The 25,395-nt window shown below is 35.7% G+C and overlaps 2 protein-coding genes across 3 annotated transcripts; one reads left to right on the top strand and one right to left on the bottom strand.

Moving 5' to 3' along the window:
* The first annotated feature begins 6,327 nt into the window (after nucleotides 1-6,327).
* LOC110936524 (vegetative cell wall protein gp1) lies at nucleotides 6,328-8,463 on the top strand. The gene has a single exon (XM_035989028.1). It carries the CDS (start codon nucleotides 6,507-6,509, stop codon nucleotides 8,295-8,297), a length of 1,791 nt encoding a protein of 596 aa, XP_035844921.1. The 5' UTR covers nucleotides 6,328-6,506; the 3' UTR covers nucleotides 8,298-8,463.
* Nucleotides 8,464-11,602: 3,139 nt separating this feature from the next.
* Nucleotides 11,603-21,908, bottom strand: LOC110936522 (chromatin modification-related protein EAF1 B). Of its 2 annotated transcripts, none has more exons than XM_035989027.1 (23): nucleotides 21,540-21,908; nucleotides 19,775-19,941; nucleotides 19,613-19,667; nucleotides 19,439-19,536; nucleotides 18,428-19,346; nucleotides 18,203-18,322; nucleotides 17,958-18,113; nucleotides 17,685-17,876; nucleotides 17,514-17,594; nucleotides 17,358-17,415; nucleotides 16,755-17,275; nucleotides 16,620-16,673; nucleotides 16,485-16,542; nucleotides 16,287-16,375; nucleotides 16,140-16,193; nucleotides 15,970-16,050; nucleotides 15,308-15,445; nucleotides 15,110-15,226; nucleotides 14,895-14,998; nucleotides 14,569-14,796; nucleotides 14,137-14,482; nucleotides 12,930-14,052; nucleotides 11,603-11,925 (listed from the first exon to the last, which is right to left on the bottom strand). In XM_035989027.1, exons 2-22 carry the CDS (start codon nucleotides 19,903-19,905, stop codon nucleotides 13,030-13,032), a joined length of 4,623 nt encoding a protein of 1,540 aa, XP_035844920.1. In that variant the 5' UTR covers nucleotides 19,906-19,941; nucleotides 21,540-21,908; the 3' UTR covers nucleotides 11,603-11,925; nucleotides 12,930-13,029. The 2 variants fall into 2 exon arrangements, with proteins under 2 accessions (XP_035844920.1, XP_022034623.1); XM_022178931.2 differs by having other exon boundaries at nucleotides 11,603-11,927; nucleotides 12,935-14,052.
* Nucleotides 21,909-25,395: the final 3,487 nt, after the last annotated feature.

Here is a 25,395-nt window from a genome sequence, read left to right as displayed (position 1 = left end):
GAATCGAAAAACCAGAAGCAACGCAGTTTAATTTGGTCAATTTAAACGGACATAGGGTGTGTTTGGATTCCTTTTTAACTTCTGACTTCTCAAAAGTGAGAAGTTAGAATTTCTAACCTCTCAATTTCTCATTTTTAAAGCCATAAAAGTCTTTCCCAAGAGTGTTTGGGATTTCTTTTAACCATAAAAGTCCTTCTCAAAAGGTGTTTGGGATTCCTTTTAGCTTCTAAGAAGTTAATAAGTCAAAAGTAGCTTCCAAATAAGTTAATCCAAACACCCACATCTAATACTAATAAAAGAATCATGTTAATGCCAAATGGCATTCTCTACTTAAAATTATATCTTAATGCTATATGACATTCTCTCCTTTAATATTATTATTAATATCCTTCTTATTCTTATTATGTCATATTAATATACAATTTATTATTTTGTACACAACAACAAATAAATACATATTGTTATTATAACATATTAATATATCCAATTTATTAATCTGTATATAAGTTTAGATAAATATGTAATACATATAAATATTTATCTTATACTATTGCTGTATTTATTTATTTGTTTTTATTTCACATGTGACATTAAATTTTATTTCTTAATCACTGTTGATCAAATCAAATTAAGTTATATACTTCTCGACCTTAAATTGTCTAATCTAACCAAATAATTTGTTTGCGAATAACTACACACGGGTATCTCTTAATTTAGCAATATTATTATTTTATTAATAATATATTAGATTATTATTTTATTAATAATATATCAGATTAATATTCAATTATAACTATTAATATATAACACATGTTGTGTCCGATACAAAAAAAATCTTTATTGCGAATATAACTCTTGATTCGACGAATTTTATACCAACAAGCCAATAAACCTATAAAAACGAAGATGGTATATAGTTTAGAATTTAAATTGTATTTTATATAATTTAGATTATATTTTAATTTATTTTTGTAATTAATATCAACAATGATTAAGTTAAATAGAAGATATTTACGTAGCTTTTTAAGTTCACATTTGAGCGATGATATAAATTAATGGGGTGAGTTTTATTTGGATTAAAAAACACTAAATTAAATAAATAAAAAGACAAAAATGCACCTCATTAAACTGATTTTTTTATGAAGTTAATGGGCTGGATGAAAATATAAAAAAAATGCAAAACTCAGAAACAAATGAGAAAAATTGTTATTGGTATTGTTATTATTATATATTCGTAATTATTATATTTATTATAATTATTTATTATTATTAGCTAAGTCACTAGGTTATAGTCTATGCGTTAAACGAGTTTACGTAACATATTGTCTTTATTCAACCCGTGTAATACACGGGTCTATAAACAAGTAAGGTAATAAAAGAATTTGGAAACTTTTATAAATAGAAGTTAACAATAGTTATAATATTAAAAAATTATTACTAAATTACAAAATAAACGTCTTGTCTTGTTTATTTAAAATCTAATCAGGTTACATTTTAATATTTTGTAAAAATAATAAGTCTCCAATTCCGAAGTTCATATTGATTAAAGATAATATGAAGCGGAGGACTATTTAAATTAAATATATAGCAAAGGGTGTTTTTGAAAGTCTGTAAAAATATGAGGTTGTTTATGAAAAGAGGTTTGTCAAGTGAGCATGTGTTATCGAGTAACTTTGTGAGACAAACTAAAGTTGCTAATTAATATAAGGGTAAATCGTTTCATATTTTAGTCTTTTAATGATCATGTGTTCTTACTAAATAACTTTTCCCGATTAAGTCTTTTCATAAATGGCATTTGTCATATATAGGGGAAAATAAAGAGAATGAGAGATGATTATGCCGTTTTCATAACTATTACTGGTTTTGTAGGAAGGATTTTAACTAACACTCTTGTTAAGACAAATAAGGGTAGTTGCACGGTACCCCTGACCGCGGAAGGGATCTCCCTTCCCAGTTCACCACCCGACAAGGATCCCTGGCGGCAAATACCCATAGCCATCAAAGAGGGGTAAGAAACATGTTTCGAACCCGAGACCTCGAGTGTCCTCAGTCCGGCTTTAAAGCGGGTGTCGGTGGCCACCAAAGTGGCACTAATGGGAATTGAACTTGGGTCTCCATTGGAGAACCCAAGTCACTCCACCACTAGGCCACTTGTGATGGTTTTGTTAAGACAAATAAGGTAACATATATATTTGTTATCTCTTGCTAAGCTACCATAAGGATTGAAAAATTATAATTTGAATATCCATCAAAACTAGTTACAACAACAAATCAAAATCGTGTAATGTTGGATACATGGTTGAAATAGGTTAGACATATCATTTATGCCTTATATATATCGATATCAAAACTCATTACAACAGTGAATCAAACATGCGAAAGTTATACATCATAATGAACAATAATACTGACTCAAACCTAAGAAGTTCAGCTCACCATTATATATGATGGCTAGCTGTTGGTTGGTAAATGCATGACGCACCATTAGAATGAGCTCATCACATTGGTAGAAAAGTGTGCATCAAAGCACATCACAACAATGCAATAAACATACAAAGTTGGATGCATCATTGAAAATCCTTGACACACCCTTATAAACGTCTTCATTAAAAAACACATTTCAGTTATACGATAAACTTGTAAAGTCTTGAATGCACTATTAACGTTGAAAGGGCGTGTAACCACTTACGACCCTTGCTTTTTATTTTGATACACAACTCTAAACGGTTTGACGCACCATTCTTTTAATCAGTATCGCATCAATTCATGATAATATGACAAACTCGTATTAAAGATGTTTTGTTAGGAAAAAGGGTGATGATATGTGTTTAGATTTAAATAATAAGGTTATAGGGTGTGGTCATGATCCTCATGGTCACTATGACCCTCCACATCAACGCCATGTCACCCACTTCTAATCCATCATCAAAAACCACTACCCTAAGGGTGTAGTCATGATTCAAATCATTATATTTTCATTCATTTTTTTTGTGAAAAAGAAAATGAAATATTAAAAAAAGGAAAGGAGGCTCATGGTTGTCATGGTTTAATCCATGCCAACTATGGTGGATGAGTCAAGGGGTGGTGTAGCAATCCATTAATGGTCTTACATGACGATTGATGACCTAACACATGCCTCCCACACCCTTAAGCATGAGTAAACTAAATATATTTTGATTTAGATTTAAAAAGAAAGTAAACTAAAAATATTTTGATTTTTTTAACGGCAAACTTGAATCACTAATGGATCACTAGAGTATCATCGTGCCACCAGCGGAACCATCTGATCAGGTCCATCTCCACTAGTTAATAATGCATATACACCAATTCAGGAGAAAACCTAATAAATCTGTTAAAAAAAATCCCTTTTGTGGGTATCAAACCCATGACCTAATGGTGATAAGCCTTATCCCACCCAAACGATGATATTTAGTCAGATTGGATTTAAATAAAAAGTAAATATATGTAAGTGTCATTCTTACTACTCTTTGCCATCAAGACATATATTATTACTTTACACTAATTACAATCTTGTCACCAAATCAATTTTCACCACTAAGTGATCTCATCAAAATTGCAAAAAGTATTTTCTACAATGTATAAAATATAATAAAATAACCTCCCTATGCATACGTACATAAGTACCACTGAGGTTTCACAACGATCATATATAAGTATATAACCATTTTCATATTGGTTGGATTTTACAAGTTTCACAAGTTATGACTTAAACCGAGGTTTCATAGACAAAGAACATGAACACGACAGATGATGACACACATGAATATCAAGAACACATGGATATTCGAGAAAAAAAAACATTCACAAAATATCATCACTAACATTATGGTGGTAAAATTAAAATTAAAACTAATTAATGAAAATCATTAAATTAAAAGATAGTGGAGAGTTCAAATGAGAAGAAAAATTTTATAAGAATAAAAAGAATAAGTTTTAAACCAATAGAAATGCTCTATTTACTTCATTTAATATGTGTATTTAATGTTATTAATAAGGGCATATAGGTAAATTTCTAATTGTAATTAATTAGTTAACTAATTAAAATTGTAACTCACTTTTAAATATACTCTTTCAAGATAAAATAATATAAGATGAAGGACAATTTTCGACATGTGTAGGATAAATTTTAGCTTGTGTAGGATAAATTCCTAAATGTGTATGATAAATTTAGATATGCGTAGGGTAAATTTCGGTAAATGTAAAATATATGTAGGATAAATTTTGAAATTTGTAGGAATAAAATGTTTTTTGCTTTATTAATGAGTGATAACATAATTAATGGGGGAGTTATAAACTATTTAATGTTTTACCATTATACTCTTTCTTCTTTTTCTTCTCACATTAATTTTTTTCTCAAATGAACCTTTCCCTTAAAGGATAAACCAACAAACTATTTTTTAATACTTTTAATAAACAAATATACGAAGTTATCTTAAATAACTACAAGTTTAATAAATTTGCAAAATAGGTTTTAGAAATGATTCGTACAAATTATATAACAAATATACGAAGTTATCTTAAATAAATACAGGTTTAATAAATTAGCAAAATAGGTTTTAGAAATGATTCATACAAATTATATATACTCGACTCACTGTTATAAAACATAGAACAAGTTACAAAGACATAACTTTTAGTAAAACTGGATTTTTTTTTATTTATTAATTATTACATCAATGTCAATTAGAAGGCGATATATCTCCTATGGTTTGTGCGAGAAATCGTGTACCAATAGCAAAACCCTTCGCGACATGAGTACAAGTATATTAAGCTAGTTTTAACCTAAAGTTGGGAGAGATGGAGCACAATAACCCAAAATTTAGGTATTTTAGGGCATATTATGACGAATCAAATTGATTCCAATCGATTAATAGAGTTACCTGGATCATATTATTTGAACCAGTATCCATGGACGAAGCTTTTAAGAGACGGGAGTGAGCGGCCGACCCCCCAAACTTTTCGCTCAATAGTGGAGAATATGTAGTTTTCGTATATAAATTTTTTGGTATATACGTTTTCGACCCCCAGTTTTATATAAACTTTTAGGTCCGGTGACCTCCGCCCCCTCCCCCGGTCGGAAATCTCAAGTTTCGCCACTGCCAGTACCAATATTCATTTTTATAGTTTTCGATCGATTGAAAACACATGTAAATATCTTGTTAGATATATATATTTCGCATTCTATACCAAATGTTAGTTTTGTACTAGTAGTATAACAAATCGGACTACTGAAGAGAATCCCGCTATTTATATATTAACTTTGTTTTGAACGCTCGGATTCTATGATTATAAAATAGAGCCAACAAATGCTAAAAAAAAACCTCACAAAGATACATACAGAATACAATGGAAAATTATAAACTATTACATTCTACGCCCATTTTTTATCATATAATAATGCCTCTAACATTGAAATTCACTCATCTTTCCCATGGAATGTTACTATATTTTGTTCTTCCTTTTATCCATATATACGAATCCACCTTGATGTCCTCTGTTACTTTGTCTCCGGGCTATTATAACTATTGAAAATCTTATTGTTTCTCGCCTTCCATAAATGCCATATTGTTGTAATGATTATCATGCCAATCACTTTTTCCACTCTTTCGACCCGATCATTGCCTCCAATATCTTCACACGTATTATAGTTCCTCGTAGTTGAAAGCTTTAACCAACCAAATACGTTTCACCACATTGTTTTTGCCGTTGCACATTCCATTAGCATGCGACTTACCGTCTCGTCATATGCATCACACCTTGGGCATAACTGGTTTGGTGGATTCACACCATGTTTCCGTAGTTTGGTTTTGACCGGAATTCTCCCTGAATATGCCTTCCAACCATGGTTGTAAAAATCCCGACTAGTCTTCGATTAGTCGCTAATTAATCAATAATTGGAGGTTCACCGATTAATGCCCGATTAATTGCTAGGCGGTCAATGGCGGTCCTATTCTGGCCAAATTTTGGCGAGACGTTGGCCAAATTTCAACCAAACCTTGTAAATTCCTTCTAGTTACTTAAAAAAATGGGTTAATGAAGGATTAAAACATGCCTACTTTAGAAAACTACATATAAAAATGTGTGTGTATATATAACTAAAAATTACATATATAAATCTCGATCTGATTATTTCCAAGTAATCCCTATTAATCTCGATTAATCGCTAGTCAATACTCCACTACCCAACTAGCGCCTAGCGATTTTTGAAACAGAGTTCCAACTACTATCTTTTATTATATTGGACATTAGTTGCTAGGATTAAAAAATATATATACACACATCGGGTCGGGTCGAATACTCCGACCTAAGAAGTTGGATATAACATAGGCACTGGACACCTAGTCACCTACTACTACTAAGCGCACTTTAGAAGTAGCCAGCCACCACTCACTTTATTATCTTCTTTTTTATTATTAGTTACCACCACCTACACCCACCCATTCCCCACCATTATCCAACCACTATCGCCACCACAACTCCACCTTATGGCTTCAACCACCCCATCTCCACCCCCAATTTCACCACATCAACAACCAGAAAACGACAACCACCAACCACCGATCACCTCTCCACCGCATCAGCCCTCCGTTCCCTCACCACTTGAATACCTAGACCACCACCAATTCACAACCTCAATTTCACCCTCTTCGCCGCCACAACCACCGGAAAACTCACCCCACCACCAACAACCACCTCCGCCGGAACACCTTCAAGGCCACCAGGAACCTCCGCTTCCGTCCTTACCAATTGAATACCTAGACCACCACCACCACCAATTCACAAACTCGATATCACCTTCTTCGCCGCCGGAAAACTCTCCCGACCGCCATCATCCTCCTCCGTCGGAACACGTTGAAGGCCACCAGGAACCTCCACGTCCGCCGTCACCTCCACCGCCGGAACACGTTGAAGACCACCTGGAACCTCCGCTTCAATTCGACCATCAACAACCTTCGCCACCGCCACCGTCTTCCTCTCTCCTACCGCCATCACCGCCACCGACAGAAACCGAACAACCACCGGAAAACTTTAGCCCTAACCATGAACATAAGCAACAGCCATCACCGTTACCGTCACCGTTAACACCACCGACGGAAACTCCTGATTATCATACAACAAACCCTAACCCTACGTCAGATCACGAATCTCCTCTTTCAAAGCAACCGCCATCATCAACACCTGACGATCCTATCCAAAGCCCTAATTTTCATGAAAACCCTAACCCTGATTTAGATCATGAATCTCCATCTTCACCTGCAAATATCGAAACAAACCCTAGCCCTAGCCCTAAACCAAATCAATCACCCAAAAACCCCTCTCCGTCACCACCGTTAACAACCGGATCACCCATCACCACCGTAACACCACCATTAGGAGTACCACTTATCCACGTGGCAGCCAGTTCTTCACCAATTAATAATATTAAACCACAAATCTCACCATGGACTCACCAGGAAACTGCAAACTTGATTCAAGCTTATCAAGAAAAATGGTACTCTTTGAAAAAAGGACCTTTGAAGGCTGGACAGTGGGAGGAAGTAGCCATCACGGTGGCTGCGCGTTGCGGGTATGATGAGCCTACGAAGACGTCGAAACAATGTCGTCACAAGCTTGAAAAGCTGCGTAAACGTTACCGTGCGGAGCGGGGTAAACCTCGGTCCAAAGCGACTGCTTGGAATTTTTTTAAACTTATGGAGAATTTGGAGAAAGGGCCGTTGCCGATTTCGTCATCTTCGCAGTCTATGGCATTGGTGGAGTACCAAAAACCGAGTAGTTCAAATGGGAAAAAGCGGAAAAATGTTGAAGACGACGACGACGAGGAGGAGAACGATGATGGTGAATATCGCGTTAACAAGAGAAGCAGCAGGACTAAGAATCAGAACCATAGTCATCATGTCCCGAACGGGTATTTAACTAGAAATCTGCGATTTACTGAAGGTGGAAGCAGGATTGTTCGGGGGTTGAGGACTCCGGTGGTTCACAAACATAAGGCGTTTTATCAGGAGAATGCGGATGAGGAGGAGGAGGAGGAGAATGGCGGCGAAGAAGAAGAAGAAGAAGGGGTGGCAGCGCAATTGGCGGTGGAAATAAAGGGTTTTGCCGAGAAGTTTGTAAAGATGGAGAATAAGAAGATTGAGATGATAAGAGATGTAGAGAGGTACAGATTGGAAATGGAGAAGAAGAGAATGGAAATGATAATTGAATCACAGCAGATGCTTGTAGAGACAGTGAACAAAGCTTTCAGTAGCACTTATAAGCTTTCTGCAGCAAATTGACAACAAGTTTCAAGCTTTGTTCACTAAACTATGTATTTGCTTTTAATTTTAATTTTAATTAATAACTAGGTTGTTGAAACTTTGTAGGTCTGGAGTCCTCCTCCTATACTTGTATTATTAGATCATTTAACATGTGGGAAAAGATGAATTTGTGTATTTCGATATATCAAATCCATGTTTTAACTTTTAACAATAGAAGATCATTCAAATGTCAATTAAATACATAACATTATCATTGTGAGCCTTCGTCTTCGTTGATTCTCATCGAGGAAGAAGTAAGGGTTCAAGGGATATGGTGTTTAGTTGAAACCGAGCCAACCCAAGAGAAGACTCATACTAAATAAGCTAGAAAATAATCCAACTTAAAAAAAAAAAAAAAGGATAACTCTTGCTATGTTTGGAGTTACGGGGCCCATAACTCCATAAGTAAGGATGTAAACGTCTTAAGGGGCCGGATCATGTGTCAAACGACTATAGACAATGTACACGAACCTTCAGACTTGAATTTCATCATCTAGAGCCCTGATTTCGAAGTCTAATTGATGTTCCACTAATTTAAGTAATTTTAAATTATTTTCTTTTGATGAGCTTGAATATCTGATTCGAGTAATTTACTCATTTATTTGGACAACTAGTTTAATTCCTATCCAGTTAATTGCAATTTTGCAATTTTCTAAAATTGGCTCGATTAGACAAAATTAGATTTAGCCATAATAATACCTGATTTAATAGTTATATTATGCAATATTATACCATATTTCTCTCGGAGTTTTCTCTTTTGTCTCATCTACGAATATATCACGTACCATGAACGATACATATTAATCATTTACGATAATCTCTCTATGAATATATCATGTACCATAAGCGACACATATTAGTCATTTATGATAATCTCTCTAAACAAGCGCAATTTGTGAAGGAGATACAAAGATACAGTGGGGGTGTCTAACAATTATTTTTTAATCAATGATTAAAGATAGAGTCGTAAAAGTACTCGTTTTTATAGGGTTGACAAAAGAATTTAAACATCTACGACGAATATGAAGTATGATATGCTTAGTGGACTCTATGTCTTAACGAGTGGAAATCGTCGGGGTATTTGTGTAAATAGGTATAATCCATGAAATCGTAGAAACTATCAAAATGAAGATAATAACTATAAGTATAAAAAAGAACCCTTTTTTGTAATGCCTATGATGCAATTGGAGCTTATCGGCAAAAACGAATCAATTTAGGTAGTCCTTTGTGGCTGCGATGGCGACTAGATCAACGTGTTATTGCTGCAAGAGAAGCTCCTATCGAAATTCACTATGAATCTTTGGGCACCTATTATGAGATTTATGGACACTATCTAGTAGTAAGAAACTAGTTAATGGGTAGTTTCAAAAAGTTTTGTTGGTTCGGAGTAGATATGCTATTAGATCATACCCGCGTAATTACCCAAACCCGTTTACCTACATCGAAACAAAGATATTAATATATTATAGAATCTTTTAAAATAAGTAAATGGAACGTTAAAGGTGCAAGAAACTTAAAATTAGTCAAATTATTGAATCGTTAGAAACATTAATTGAGTTTAAGATCACGTTACGGGTAATGGGCTTCCCAAAGAGTAATTCTTAACCACATAACTTCATAAACGAGTAGATCCGATGGGTAATGAGTTAAGCATGTATGAGATTAAGTATGTGACACAATTTTATAATCAGGTATGAGAGTGTGATTATCAAAACACCATACAAGGTCCACTCTCATCCCCAGTGACATACAAGTATAAGCCATGTTTGAGATTGACATGCCTATAACCATGAGTTATGCGAATTCGTGTTCACTTATCCACTTTGGCTTGCGTAGCAGATAGAATTCCCATTAAATTCATGTTTATTTCTACATGAATTAGATACTTGAGTTTTTAGGTGGCGTTGGATCCAATTGATAAAGCTGTTTGAGTTTGGCGTTAGTGTGGTATTGCTCCTCTTAAGGTCAAGGTTCAAGCTCTGCTAAAGACGAATTTGATGCAATTTAAGTCACTTAGAAAAAATATACTTGAATCTCTAGTTGCGTATAACCATGCCTAAATCCCATTAAATGCATACTTATTTCCGATGTTATCCGATTCATATGTGACACTTGTATCGATATCTGATATTCTTTTTATACACTTTTATTTTAGTTTTATTTAACGGCCAACAAAATCAATCCTGAGCACTCTCGGGGCACCCACTGGACCAGGGGCGTAGCTTAGTTGATACCCGAGGGTGCCCCCCCCCCCCAATCAATGTTTCGGTTAGAAGTGTAAAATTTCCAATTTTTCGTCGAAAATTTTTAAAATTATAAAGAATCGCCCCCAATTATTTTGCCTAAATATTTATATAATATATAAATTGGGTCTCCTATCATTGTCCACCAGTGCCTCACTTTGCACGAAGTGAGAGTTGAACCTACATCTCCTAAGAGAAATGAAAGCCTTCCACCACTTGATCTAGAAATCATTGGCTGCTTTTATTTTAGTTACGTTTGTCTATCACTTGTATTTCTCATATTTGAAAAAAAAACGGAGAGATAAGTTATGGGTTAAATATACTTGAGTTATGTATTCGATAGTTACGAAAACACTAAAAAATTGCGAGCGAGAACAAATGAAAAAATAAATCAAAATCAATATTTTTTTTCTAATAAAAACTTTATTATTAGAGTAAATTACTTTTTGAGTCTCTGTGTTTTAGTTGTTTTAACCACTTGAATTCAAAATAAAAAGGTTTAACGCCCTGACTCCCTAACCGCTCATTTTATAACGTTATTGCGAAGTTAATGCACTTAAGGTATTATATGTTTTTTGCCAAGTTATTGTGAATTTTTCATTTGTTTTCACAGTTCTCGCAATATTTAGCGTTCTTATTTAAACTCTCTTCTATATTTAATATAGCTAATTTATATGTAGACTAATCATATATTTAGTTTGAGTATGTATAATACATTGTTGTGGGATATTAACTTTATATACAAAATTTGACGAGTTAACCAGGAGTTGACTTACAAAGTGTTTTAACGAGTCTAACATGCATGCATATGATAGGAGTCACAAAGGCGTTCATTGAGTTCAATCAACCCCCTAGCCGATGATAAATGATTCGTTACCTAGCAGTCCTCTTCTGTATGAGATCAATTGGGTTTTTAATATCTTCAAGCGCCCAAACCGCAAGACCGACAGGCTTCAGGTTTGACTAACCTACCCACCCATCAGTTATACAATGATAACTTTCTTTCCTTAAAAAAGAAAACAATATATATAAAAGAGGTGGTGATCTGGGAGATGCAGTTGATCTAAGTATAAAGTAAATGAACTAGTTAGTATTCACAAAATTTCCCCCAGCCAATAACAATGAGCTCCTATTACAAAAAGGGTACTACTGATACACAAACAAGGCTAATCTAACATAACAAGTGCCTGTCTGCCTGCCTGCCTGCCTGTACACATACCTCTTTATCCTCCCTCCATCTCATCATTTTATACAAAACACCCAACCAATTAGCCCTCTCAACTTTACTACCTTACTTCTCTTCAGTTAACCTATGCTAACATTCAGAAAACAAACTGCAGCCTGTTTCCATCATGAAACTGACCATCTGCAAATATTCACAACGGAAAATTAGCAACACAGACTGTTAATTTACAAACACCACATGAACACAAATTTTTGTTCATTTAATTTAAAGAACGAACATGAACATACATTTTGTTCGTTCATGAACGTCCATTTATGTTTGTTCATTTATTTACATTTGTTTATGTTTGTTCGTTTCAATTTAATAACATAAGTAGTTATATTTATATATATAGGTTTAGGATCGTGTGAGAAGCACTAGGCTAATTGAGAAACTTGAGAAGCATTCGGGACCACACGTTTTCTTTAAGCTTTTCATAATATACACATATGTATAATTTAAAATTGACTACACCCATGTGTATAATTCAAGATTTAACAATATACATATATGTATATAGTTGATTTTAAACTATACATATGTGTATATTACGAAAAGCTTAGGAAAATGGGCGGTCCCGAAAGCTTCTCAAGTTTCTCAAATAGGGTGGACTTCTCTTAGGATCCCTACCCTATATATATAAATACTAAACATAAAAGGAAATTTCTAACTACTTATATAAATATAACTAATTGGTAATTGGGCTTTCTATAACAAAAATGGTTTTTTCAATAGAATTTACTGTAATTAATCACTAATTTATGCAAAAAACTACTTTATGTTAGTATGTTATGTTCATTTGTGTTCATTTATGCTTCTTCAATTATGTTCATTTGTGTTGTTTATTGTTTGTTAAATTGTGTTCGTTTAAGTTTGTTTGTCTATCTTCATTTACGTTTGTGAACTGTTCGTTTAGGTTTTAAACGAACACGAACATGCCCATTTTCTTAATAAACGAACATGAACAAAAAAAAATGTGTTCGATTATACGTTTATGTTCGTGTCCGGTTAAAGTTAAATGAACAAACATGAACATGCCTATGCAAAAGATAACGAGAAAACAAACGATATGAAAGGATAACAATAGAGGAAAATCAAAAGACTGCAACTGTAATGATGTGATCGCAAGAATAAAAGAGAAAACTAACCTTTAGATTGCTCTTACAAGGGAATGGAAGCCCAACCCAAAAGGTATGGCACATAACCACTTTCCCGTCAAAAATTAGCAGGTAAAGGAGGAATGTTATAAAGGTGATTGTTGCTGCTGCTGCTGCTGCTGTATACCGACATCAACAGGATTAGGCAAATTGTCTGATGAAGACTGCCTATGAATCATAACCTGGTTCGTGGGTGGTCCAAACGGTTCACTATCTGTCCCTAAACTGCTTGTTTTAGGTGGAGACACCCGCACAGGGTTCTTAACTATAACTGCAGCTGCATTATCTACAGTGGTTTCGGTATTATTTGTTGCATCATTACAAGGTGCATTAGGCATTGTGAGAAGTGTACTTGGCTGAGATGAGGTGTTAGACATAGGTGACGATTCAGCTTGCTTGTTGGTCTGGTCAGAGGTGTTGACTTTCCGGTTAAGCAGTAACAGTTTTTGAGAAGCTGTTACTTGTTTTTGATTGACCAACTTCTGGTTTAGTGCTGGAGGACCATGATTTTGATTCTTAGTATTATCAGATGAATCAGAAAATGTCTTCTGCTGGTGTGATTGACTTAAAGAGGAATGTGCTACAGACGGCTTGCTAGCAGATGAACCAGGAAAACCATTCGCAACCGAAGAATCAGTGGGATGATTCTGATGAATCATTAAATTTCCCCTTCCACCTTTCATAAGCTTAGCCTGCTGCTGCTGCTGCTGATGTGGCGAAAACTGCTGAGACAGACGTGGTCTCTGCTGCTTCACTAATTGGTTGCCACTCGTTTGAGGGTTCCTCATTGGTGGAGAGGAAGAATGTGCAGCAGTATTTTGTGGAGATGAAACGGCAGGAAGTTGAGACTCTTGTGGTTGTACATGTGGCGGCATCATGGGACTGGATGTAGAAAACTGCTGCTGCTGTTGCAGTAAACGTTGTTGCTGAAGTTGTCTCTCTTTAGCTAGTCTCATTGCAAAAGCCGGATTCGCATGATGATTTGGAGGCCCTTGAAAATGATGAGAGTTACTGTTAAGCATATGTGGTGATTGTTGTGGAGAAATCGCGTGTGGGTATCCTTGAGTGGTCCCACTTTGTGATAATTTCTGGTCTGTGTTCTGGTTAGCCTGCAGCGATAAATAAGAACACAAACTTACTACTTACTAGATACAAACTATCACCAAAACAAGATAAATTTCTAAAGAGCTCACCCGGATCAGATGCATAGGATCACGCGGCCTCAACATCGAGTTTCCGGGCCCAGAGTGCATACCGGAAGGACTTGGTGTTGCTGAACCAGAATTCAACATAGATTGTGAATGAACCCCAGGAAAGCCTGGTCTAGCCATCTTCATGTTTCTATTAACTCCACACATAACACCCATACCACTTCCAGCAGGTAATATGCGGACCCCACGATCATTTACCGAATGGGACCCAGGTGGCAAACCGGACTGCTGGGAGTTCCTTGCAGATAGCATTCGATTATATTGCTGCATTCTTTGCTGGTCATCTACTGATAACGGCCCTGTTCTAGGGATCCCGTATCGTCCCTCCCTATACAGACACAACAAAAAAGAAAATATCAGAATTCGATAGCAGGTAAAACTGTAAAACTAAAATGTGAATTATCATAGGATTACCTAACAGATGGATTATGTGGAGCAGATGCAGAAGGAAGGTTACTGCCATGAACCGAACTGGATGAACCAGGTGCTGATGAGGTGGAGCCAGAACCAGAACCAGGGCCGGGAAGCATTGGTGCTACAGGGCCATGGTTCAAAGCTGGTAACCCACCACTTTGTGGGCCTTGATAGCCAGCTGGAAGAGCATCTGGGCTGGGTGAGATTGTCTCAGATAGTTCAAGAGGCCTTAATGGGAAAATAAGCAAAAAGAACTTGCATTAGAGATTCGGTAACAAAGCAAAAATAGTGATGAGATGTGAATAAAACTAAAACCGACAACTCACGTAAGAACGGGTCCACCGTTGAGGTTATTTGGGCAGACTTGAGAGAGAGCAAATGCATGAGAACTATGAGGCTGCTGCACTTGTCTTGGATCATGATTATCGTTCTTTGCAGAAAAAAAAACCAAAGAGCAAAGAAACAAATTATGTGAGTCAACATAGAGACACAGTATAATGTAAAAAGGTCCAAATATGGTTACCAACTGAATAGTACTCACATGTGTTCTTCTATAATGTTGTTTTTGACCGAGCTTAATAATTTTCTCAAAATGAGATTTGAGTGTTTCCTCTTCCATTGGTCCCTGCAACCGCTGAAATAACTGTCTTGCACTGCCCTGCATGAAAGCCACTATTTAGCTCAATTATGGATTTTAAAATAGATAAAATATAAAACATAAAAAAGAAGTGAATATTGCCTCTGGAATGCCAGGTAACGTAGATGGATAAGTATGAGAAGACCCAGAATCCTCGGCACTATCGGCTCCGTCACCACTATTCATATCCATTAATATTTTGTGGCGTTCTTTGCATTCATTAGACTTTCGAAAGATGCACTGCACATGTTGTAAATTAAGATAGTCATATATATATATATATATATATATATAGGGTAAGGATAGTGTAAAAAGGGCCTAAAGTGTGAGAAGTGTATTATAACACTATATATAATACTATATAACACCATATAAACACCGTATAACAATATGTAACACCATATAATACCATATAACACTAACACCATATAATACCATATAACACTATAACACTATATAACATTATATAACAAATATAACACTATACATCTATCATAGACATGCTATCAGACAAACTATAGTGTTATATTTGTTATATAATGTTATATAGTGTTACATAGTGTTATATGGTATTATATGGTGTTACATATTGTTATACGGTGTTTATATGGTGTTATATAGTATTATATATAGTGTTATAAAACACTTCTCACACTTCTCACACTTTGGGCACTTTTTACAGGATCCTACTCTATATATATATATATATATATATATATATATATTACACTTTAGCAGAAAAAACCTTAGCACATAGTACTTACCTTGAACGGCAAAGTGCTGTTAATGGCATCACTTATAAGCTCCCAGTTTGGACCCATATCATGTACCAGCACAACAAGGGCCTGTAGAGATGAGAGCATTCTATATGATACCTTACAAACAACACTTATTTCTTATTCAAACATATAAAAGGGGAACTAAAAAGTTTTACCTGATCTTCAAATAACGACCATGCGCTTCCTGAACCTGGTTGCCCAACAGGGGTCTGCAAATTTGATCTTTTCATCAATCCATCATGCAAAAAGAATATTCTAGAGAGAACTGCGAAAGAGTATCCTGTTATTTCAATATATAATACCTTAAGTGCTTTGCCTTTTCTACCATGATCACGCGCCAGTAATTTCATGAACTTATTTGGGTTGGACATATTACTCATTTGAGAAGCCACTGGAAAAGAAATTAGACCAGTCTCAGATGTAATTAGGAAAACTACGTTTAGAAATTAATTAATATTCCGGATTGCAAATGACACAAATGAGAAGTAAAGGAGCCATACCACTACTTCCATTAGAGTCAAATTGATGTGTATCCAGTCTCCTTCTAATGTGATCCTTCTGCATTCCCATGAACGTGTAATATATTAGATTTCTTATATTTTTATTTTCTATTGAAGACAATGTTGAAATTTGACCTGGTCATTCTGAAAATTGGAGTCAAGTTGCCAACGGTGCTCAAATGCGGATCCCTGCAATACCATAAGACAAAACTTAGTCGCGATTAGTAAAAATGAAAAATCCATAAAGGACTCAAGTAAACGTTTACATACAGGATGTTTCTCCTTCTTTTTCTTTTTAGGTCTATTCGAAACTTCCATAGAGTCAAACTTGAATTGCTTTTCATAGTCTCCAGCTGACTCAGCTTCCATATTGTTCGGTATTTGGGGCCCGGGCCCACCATGAAAGGTACTTTGTTCATCATGAAAGGAATTGGTATCAGCACTTGAAGCATCTGTTCTATTCAGTGTCTGTATGTGGCCAGAAACCCCTGCATTAAACGAACTTATAATCCTCTGTCTTGAAGCAGTACCAGTACGCACACGTTTTGTTGGAACTGTAACATTTAAACTACTTCCAGATCGTTTTCCACTTAGCACAGATGGTTGATTTCCGACATTTCTTTCAGCAGATTGCATGAATGACATGTCAGCTCCCATTTCATATGATCTTGGGCCGTATAGTTTGAAGTTTTTCCTTCTTTTCTGAGCATTTTTTGTAGATTTGCTACCTTCAAATCCACCTGACAAGTAACAGGTATCTGTTTCTCCTTCATCCTCTCTGAATGCATGATCTTGAAACATTTGAAATACACATACAGTTACTTTTAATTTAATTTGTATACTTATAACATCAGGTCGATAAAACACTAATACCTGCAACAGCATCATAGCAAGATGTATCCACTTCCTCTTGCATGCTAGTGCCAGTTCTCTAAAGAGAATAAAAAATATCATTAGTAAACCTAAACCTCAATACACAAAAAGCAAACTCAGAACGTAATAAAGTATAATTACTTTGCATGTTTTTACCTCAAGCTGTTGCAAGTGAGAATCAATAGCTTTCCTGTAGGCTTCAATTGCGCCAGGTGGCACTGTATAAAAGAGATTCTCCTACATTCAAGAAAACCAAAAATTAAACACATCACTACAGTTGCAGTGTACTGAACTTGATGTGTGAAGACTTTAAGTGTTAGCCCGTACTTCTGTTAAGTTATCCTCCCATGAATGGTCCATGACGGCTAGATCAGAGACAACATCATGAGTCACAGGTGCCTGAGCTGCATCGTACTGAGCTCGAGAGTTATTATACTCCATGAATCTCATTGCATATCCCTGAATCCCAACTGCAGATATTTTTTCAATGCAGTTTGACTCTGCTCCCTTACGTTTCACCTGTCAAATGTAACAAGAACATTTGTAAAATATTAAATTACTCAGATATAAGAAAGATAGAACATTTGCAAACTCAAAGACCTGTATCATGTGCCAAAACTGCATGACAGCTTCTGCCATATCGTGAGAGACTTCCTTTCGCTTCTGCAGTAAACTTTGTTGTTGGAGTCTTAACCGTGAAGCAAAAGAAACTCTTCTACAAAGTTGCGCGGCTGCGGTTATTTTCCAAAGGCGCTCCTGTATAATAATATGATTTATTTAGTACGGAAGAACTATACATAACAGGGTTGACTACTTGACTTTGATTTGTATCAGCAAAAACAAACCTGAGCAAAATCATTAGCCAACCATGACATTTCCTCAAGAACGAAATCCCAATGTGATTTTGGACGTCTATCCAGAGGCAAACTTCTAACAGATAACTCCGCTATCCTCTTGCGTTTTGCCTGTTCATAATAAATTTCAAATCAGCTATCGAGATTTGAGGACACTTTTATACTGCTACCATCAAATGTATTTAAGTCTGAAATACATGAATATAAAGAACCAACCTCTATAATTCGAGCCTCTTCTAAGATTGAGTCTTCATGCTCTTTGGTTGCCAATTTTAACTTGTCAGGAGAGCATGTATTTTGGTCCTTAACAGTCAATGTAGACTCCTGTAATGGGGTGTCATTAGCACCACCATCTTGAGAAATAGAATTGGGCCCCACTGGTTTTCTTTCGGTTTTTAAATCAGTGGAGCCATCCGAGCCAACTCCTTTGACCGATTCAGATTCTTTAAGACCTTCCCCTTCCTTAATAGCAGGGCCATCCTCATTGCAAATCGGGTCAATATTTAATATCCTAGCATTCTTTTCTGCATCTAAGTTATTACTTTCCAAATTTTGTTTCATTGGCAGACCATTCCCATTACAGTCATCAAAACGTTGACCGGTTTGGGTGCATGATGACTCAGAGTCCAAGACCTTTGTGGGGCCAGGTAAGCTTTTTATCTCTTCTGTATTTCCATTAGTGGGACCCTTCGAATCTGTCGTACGAACCTGATCTGTACCCTTTAAAGATTCAGGTTCAATAGAAGCCATAGTGAGTGGAGCTTCCTCACCATCAGATTTGGCTGGCAAACCATGATGATTTGCGGGGCCAAGGGTTGATTGTACAGCTGGCATGCCATCTGATTCATTTTCTAAATGACTGATAGAATTTTTTACAGCCACATTAGCATCATGTGCTAAAGCTTTAAAGTCCCTGGAAGCTTGTCGAACAGGATCGCGATTTGGGCGAGATCTAATTCTGCGTTTATATGACTTTTTAGGCAGTTCTAGAACAGCAGAATCGCCTGATTCTTTCAGCAGCATAAGATTATCTGCACTGTTCGGTTCACAGACTGAAGGAGCCCCTAATCTAGCACTACTTTCAACAGAGTCTCCATGTGGTGAAGCAGTGATTGCAAAACTACCTTTTGCTTCACTATAACCATCAGAGAATCATAATATACAAAGAAACGGTTATTAAAAAGATAATACTATAACCGATCATATCATTATACCATAGATACAGACCTTGTTACAAACTGCTCAGGATGCCGATCTTTTAGCGATGTGGACTGGAAGCTAATTGATGCTGCATTCGCTGGTTTTAAGTCTAACGGATCTCCACCCTGCAAATTGCAAGCAATTGATTACCTATTTGATGATAGTGATGATGATAGTATATAAAACATCCAATCAGCCTACTTTTTGTAGAAATTCTAATTCTCTTCTAAACTTCTCAGCAGCAGTGAATGATTGCCTAAAACAAAAAATTGATCGATTATTATGGTCGCCTTCATTTGACATAAAAAGAGGAAGAGGTCGAAGCATAACAGTTTGCAGTATACGGAAGAGCACCACGGTTACCTAAGTTCTGCTTGAGTTTTCTCAAGATCGGATGATTGCAAACGAGATGGTGTTGAAGGAATTCCAACTCCTCTCATGGAATCAAGCTCAGCATTGACTACAAGCATAAATCTTGAAGTGCATCCAAGCATACCCACTTAAACCACCTACAGGTCTGTCGACTGTCCCTGCCATTGACTCAAAAACTAAATCATATAGTGTGTGCGTGTGTATATAGATAGATAGAGAGAGAGAGAGAGAAATAAACACAAAGAGATAAAAGACATGATTAGCATAAGTAAATTATTTAATGACATGAATAAACGAAAGCTGAGAAGAAAATAAGCAGCTGAGAAAACAACTGGTTAATAAATAGCGACAATGCACAAACTAAAAGCTGAGAAGAAAATAAGCAGTCTAGTAATGAAAAACATATGATAAAGTGTAATAGCAATTAGATGCTTCCAGAGCCACAGCCAAGCTGAGAAGCAGTGGACCCTAACTAATTATAAATTGATGAACAAAACATGTAAACAGAACTAACATTCACTGATTTGACTACCTATGAGCCCTTCAGTATAATCAGTCTATTTCCCTGTTTAAGTAAACCAAGACACGCTGTGTTTCATATGCTTACTGAAGTAGTGCACACGAATTGTCTTCAAAAATAAACCTGAACTTTGAAGTAAGGAGCCTTAGAAAAATAGATCACATGCATCATAACCATGTTCACTACTGGCAGGCATTTCTAGTACAGAAATATCTAGAATGTCTTATTCCCACATGTGCTAACTTTTTTAAGTTACTATCAAAATCCACCAAGCTTCTCCATGTTTGAAAACCAATCTCTTAAGAAAGTGTCTATCGTCACCATTGGTCTACAAAGTCTCATATGGCGTTGTTCAGTATATGCATGGAATAGGTTTTAAGTACTTGAAACATAGTAGAGTGAGATAACATGGCAAAGAATTAGCTATTTATAACAACCAAATAACCATGAAGGGTAGCACCGTAGCACTCAAACATCCGACCAACATTTACCACTTGAAACTACAAGGCATAGCTACTGCTATGAAGGCATAAACTATAAAGCAGCCTCTACACTTTTTTTATTTGTTTTTGAGGAATATGTTTGAACTAAATAGTTACATACGTTTTGTGGTACATTGAATGAGAGCATACATGTATATGAGGAAGAGCATAGATAATATTCGCAATACGTTACGCAACCTTGATTTTCGAATAAAGGAATACTTCGTACAAGGAAAAAGAGTTACAAAACTGAACCAAGTACCAACTAGGAAACAATCTACATCCCGATAACAATCGTTTACCATAACCGTAAAATAGTTATTATTCGAATCACGAATCCAACCAACGCTATTTTCCAGTTAATCACAAGTAATCTAGGGTTTAAGTTGAGTTAAGCAAGTCAATCTGTACAACAGAGCAAATCAGCAAAACTCTAATAATTAAACCTGCCTGTACCACCAAATTGTTCAGTACAATCCACACACACATGCAACCACCATTACATTACAAACATTAACAATCTCAAAACCAATGATCCACCAACAGATATCCTGAAAAAAAAAACACACTACTTCCATTCACTAAACAACACTTTGTTCAGTTTCCAGCATGCATTCAATCAAAATGCGCCAATACAGCACTGAAATTACACATTCACAGACCAACAATCAACTCTTAATAAAAGAAATTCAAACAGTTACAGTTCTAGGGTTTATACAGCATCGTCCAATTCTAGGGTTTCTGCGAGAAATACCTGAATTGCAAAGAGCACAGCAACAATCTCCACCTTAAAAACGTTTGCCCTAATATAAAATGGATGAATTTCTAAAATCAAAAACGAATTTTGCCCTAGGAGTCGAATAAATCGAATTAGGGCACCGTTTGGGAGAATTAACCCTAATAAGTCGGAAATTATGCACATATATGATACATGTGAATGTGAAGATATGTGTGTATGTAATGTTGTTCGTTCTGGTTCGTCTTCTTCAAGCTCGTGTTTCTCTCTCTAAGAGGTTTCTCTCTCTATGATTTGCAAAAACTATTTCGTCGTCTCTGTGAGTAGTGGGCTGGACATGCAGACGTCGACGAGGAGGGCGTGTTTGGGCTTTTTGCTTACCTTTTTTCTAATAGTAAAAAAATGATGATTTTCTTTTTAAATACATGTTGCTAAAAAAATATATATATAGCCAATTTAAGTATATAAACTTTACCATTAAAAAAAGAATATATATATATATATCGGTAAAGAATATGGTACAAATTACCTAATCGTACATTACATACGCGACAATATTAGCCATACACGTGTCCTGATTCGTTTTTTCATAAATAAGGTTAAATCAGGCAATTAATTCAATCAACTGAGGGCAAATTCGTCTCTTCATTCAATCAGCGAGCGAGAAGTTCGTTACACTAATATCCCGGTAATTATCATTCGAATCAGTTTCAAATTTTTCATAATTCTCAAATTGCAGTTTTTGTTCTTCTGTGTTAGGGTTTCATTCAATTGTTTTTTTTTTCCGATGGATCCACAGATTAGCACTGGACGAGCAAACGTTGATTTTGAAGAAAGTCGACCGATTGGTGATCATGCTCAATTATTTGCATATCAGAGAGTTTCCATTGAGGATGTTTTAAATCCGCCACCTGCAAATCCAAATCCCATTGGAAGTTCAACTGTTGTAAACGATTGTTCTAATGGTAATTATGTTAATTCAGATCTCTAAATTGTTCGTATACTTGTTTTTTGTTTAATCGTACCACTGATTTTACATTGTTGTAACTGTTTTTGAAGTTTGAATGTTGAGTATATTTTTGACATGAAAGCAACATGTACAAATTCGCATGTTATGAGTCTTTCAATTCGCATTTGATGTTTATTTTCTTTAAGCATTTCGCATGTTATGGTATAATAAATCGCATATATAAAACAGATTAATCAAAATCATCAATTTCGCATGTTTTTGTTCATAGATTTCGCATGTGTTGGTGTTCTTTACGATGAAATTATGTTGTTATTAATATATCGCATGTAACTAGTCCGATAATTCGCATGTTTTTTGTTTTTCTGATTTGATTCATTTAGATGAAAGGGTTTACACTCCGGAGGTTCAAGCATCAGCTACACCTGTGGTTGGAATGCAATTTATCTCTATTGAACAAGCATATGCGTTTTACCAATCATATGCTAAGTTAGCTGGTTTTTCTATTCGGAAAGGTGGTGAAGTACACAGTGGTGGTATAATCAAAACTAAGTATTTTGTTTGTTCTAACGAGGGACATAAACCACTGTGTATTGACCATCGTTATTCGAAGTCAAAAAAGCAATTCAAAACAAGGAACAGGGGGACTATTAGAACTGGATGCAAAGCTCAACTTATGATTTGCACTGTGGATGGTAGATTATATACAGTAAAGAGATTTGTTGATGGGCATAATCATAAGTTTGTTTGTCAAGATGATATTCACATGCTGCCAGCTTAGACAATTGTCAGATGTCCAGGAGGAGATGGTATGGGAATTAGACACTTTAAACCTTGGTCCTGTCAAAGCTTTCCATATAATGAGGAAACGTTATGGTGGTTTCGAGAACGTTGGTGCCACGGTTGATGATTGCAAAAATTTTAGGAAGCGAATTAACAGCTATATAGGAGAATATGACGCTGACATGGTGATTAATAGGATAACTGACAAAAAACAGTATTTAGCTGATTATTCGTTTGAATACTCTGTTGATGATGACAAACGGTTAACTGGTTTGTTCTGGGCTGATGGTTTATGCAAGCTTAACTATATGGAGTTTGGGGATGTGATATCGTTTGATGCAACTTTCAAGATAAACAGGTAAGTGTTTCAATACAAACATGCTTTTTACTAATTTTCGCATGTTATATGACTTCCTGAACTTGTAATATCACATGTGTAGACATTGAAGAGGTGGTGTTGAATATATCGCATGTTATATTGTTGTTTTCGCATGTTATTTTTGTCAATCTCGCATGTTTTCATTGTGTTTTTGCATGTGTTTGTTCAGGTACAAGATGGTATTTGTTCCGTTCACTGGCATTGACAACCATTGTCGAAATGTAACACTTGGAGCTGGGTTGTTGGCATCGGAGAGCATTGAATCATATAAATGGCTTTTGAATTCATTCTTAAAGTCATTTGGTCGGCAGCCAAAGGTTGTAGTGACAGACCAAGACCGTGATATGAAACAGGCTATTGAGGAGGTTTTCCCTAACAGCAGACACAGATTGTGCATGTGGCACATAATGAAAAAAGTGGCAGATAAGGTATAGGATTTTATATTGACTTTAGTTAGTGTTTTTATAGGGTGATATAAAAAGCATTTATTGTTATAGGTTGGACACGAGTTGTGCAATAACAATGAGGATGTGCGACATTGTATGGACTGATTCCATTGAGCCCGAAGAATTCGAGAGACAGTGGAAGTTGGTGATGATTGAGTTCGGTCTCACTGAAAACAAATGGGTTGATGATATGTTTTCGATGAGAAACATGTGGATTCCGGCTTTTTACCGGCACGAGCCAATGTCTGGACTTATGAGAACAACTTCAAGATCTGAGAGTGAGAACCATTTTTTTTTGCCAGGTGTCAAATTCACAACTCTCTCTCATAGAGTTTATGAATCATTTTGATGGTGCAATGGATGTCTAAAGGTTCAATCACAGAAAGAATGATCATATTTTAAGATATACTGAGCCTGCTGATTGGAGCGAAACTACATTGGAAAAAGATGCTACTAAGATACACACCAGGTCTATATTCTTTGATCAGGAAATAGAGATTTATGGAACAATTTCTGAATGCATGTCGATAGACACCAAAGTAGAGGGTCCACAAATCAGGAAATTGTTGAAGGACTTTAAATCCCATGGAGATGGTTTATTGGAGGTATTATAGCATATAAATTTCAAACATGTGATTTTGATATACTCATGCGATTTTAAATTGTATTCATTTAAATGATTTTTAGACATGCGAAACTGTTATGTTATACATGCGATTTTAATTTTTAATATATATATATATAGGGGACCGCTAAAATGAAAACCACCTCCAGTTGTAAGAACCATGGGAACCAATTTTTAGCCCTTAGATCAACATGATGGATGGATGAGATTAAATTGTATTCAACTCTTTTGTCTTTTATGCTTTTGATTTTTTTATTAACAAAAGGGTATTTTAGGTAACTAATTTTAATGCCAGTAGTCATATCCCTGCACATTTCAGCATGCATGTCTAATCACTATTAAAATTTTACAATTCTCTATGTTTACTTCTTGCCTTCTTCCTCTCTTCGTCATAAACAAGCAGAAAACATCAAAACCTAGAAAAACTCTCTGCTCTCCTCTTTTAGGCGACGAAGAAACACCCAAAAATTCTTTCGGCGAATCCGATTTCGGCGTCCCCATTTGAAAGCGGCGAGGACTCCCAGCTTCAAATCTAGGAAAAAACGTTAAAAGGTTGGTGTCTCTCCCCTTCCTCCAATATTGAGAATTATGTAATGGGGTTTTTGAATGATGCTTTTTGATATTTTATTGGGAACGAATGTGGGTGGTGGCAAGTTATGTAGCGGGGGTGGGGG

This window comes from Helianthus annuus, chromosome 4, assembly GCF_002127325.2.
Source record: "Helianthus annuus cultivar XRQ/B chromosome 4, HanXRQr2.0-SUNRISE, whole genome shotgun sequence".
Classification (NCBI taxonomy): Eukaryota; Viridiplantae; Streptophyta; class Magnoliopsida; order Asterales; family Asteraceae; genus Helianthus; species Helianthus annuus.
This window is presented reverse-complemented; position numbering and strand designations above follow the sequence as displayed.

Coding starts and splice junctions, on each gene's coding strand:
- LOC110936524 (XM_035989028.1), top strand. CDS start 6,507: ATGGCTTCAACCACCCCATCTCCACCCCCAATTTCACCACATCAACAA.
- LOC110936522 (XM_035989027.1), bottom strand. CDS start 19,905: ATGCTTGGATGCACTTCAAGATTTATGCTTGTAGTCAATGCTGAGCTT. Junction 16,543..16,619: donor CCAATTTTCAGAATGACCAG/GTCAAATTTCAA, acceptor ATGGGAATGCAG/AAGGATCACATTAGAAGGAG. Junction 16,194..16,286: donor GAAAAGGCAAAGCACTTAAG/GTATTATATATT, acceptor TCAAATTTGCAG/ACCCCTGTTGGGCAACCAGG.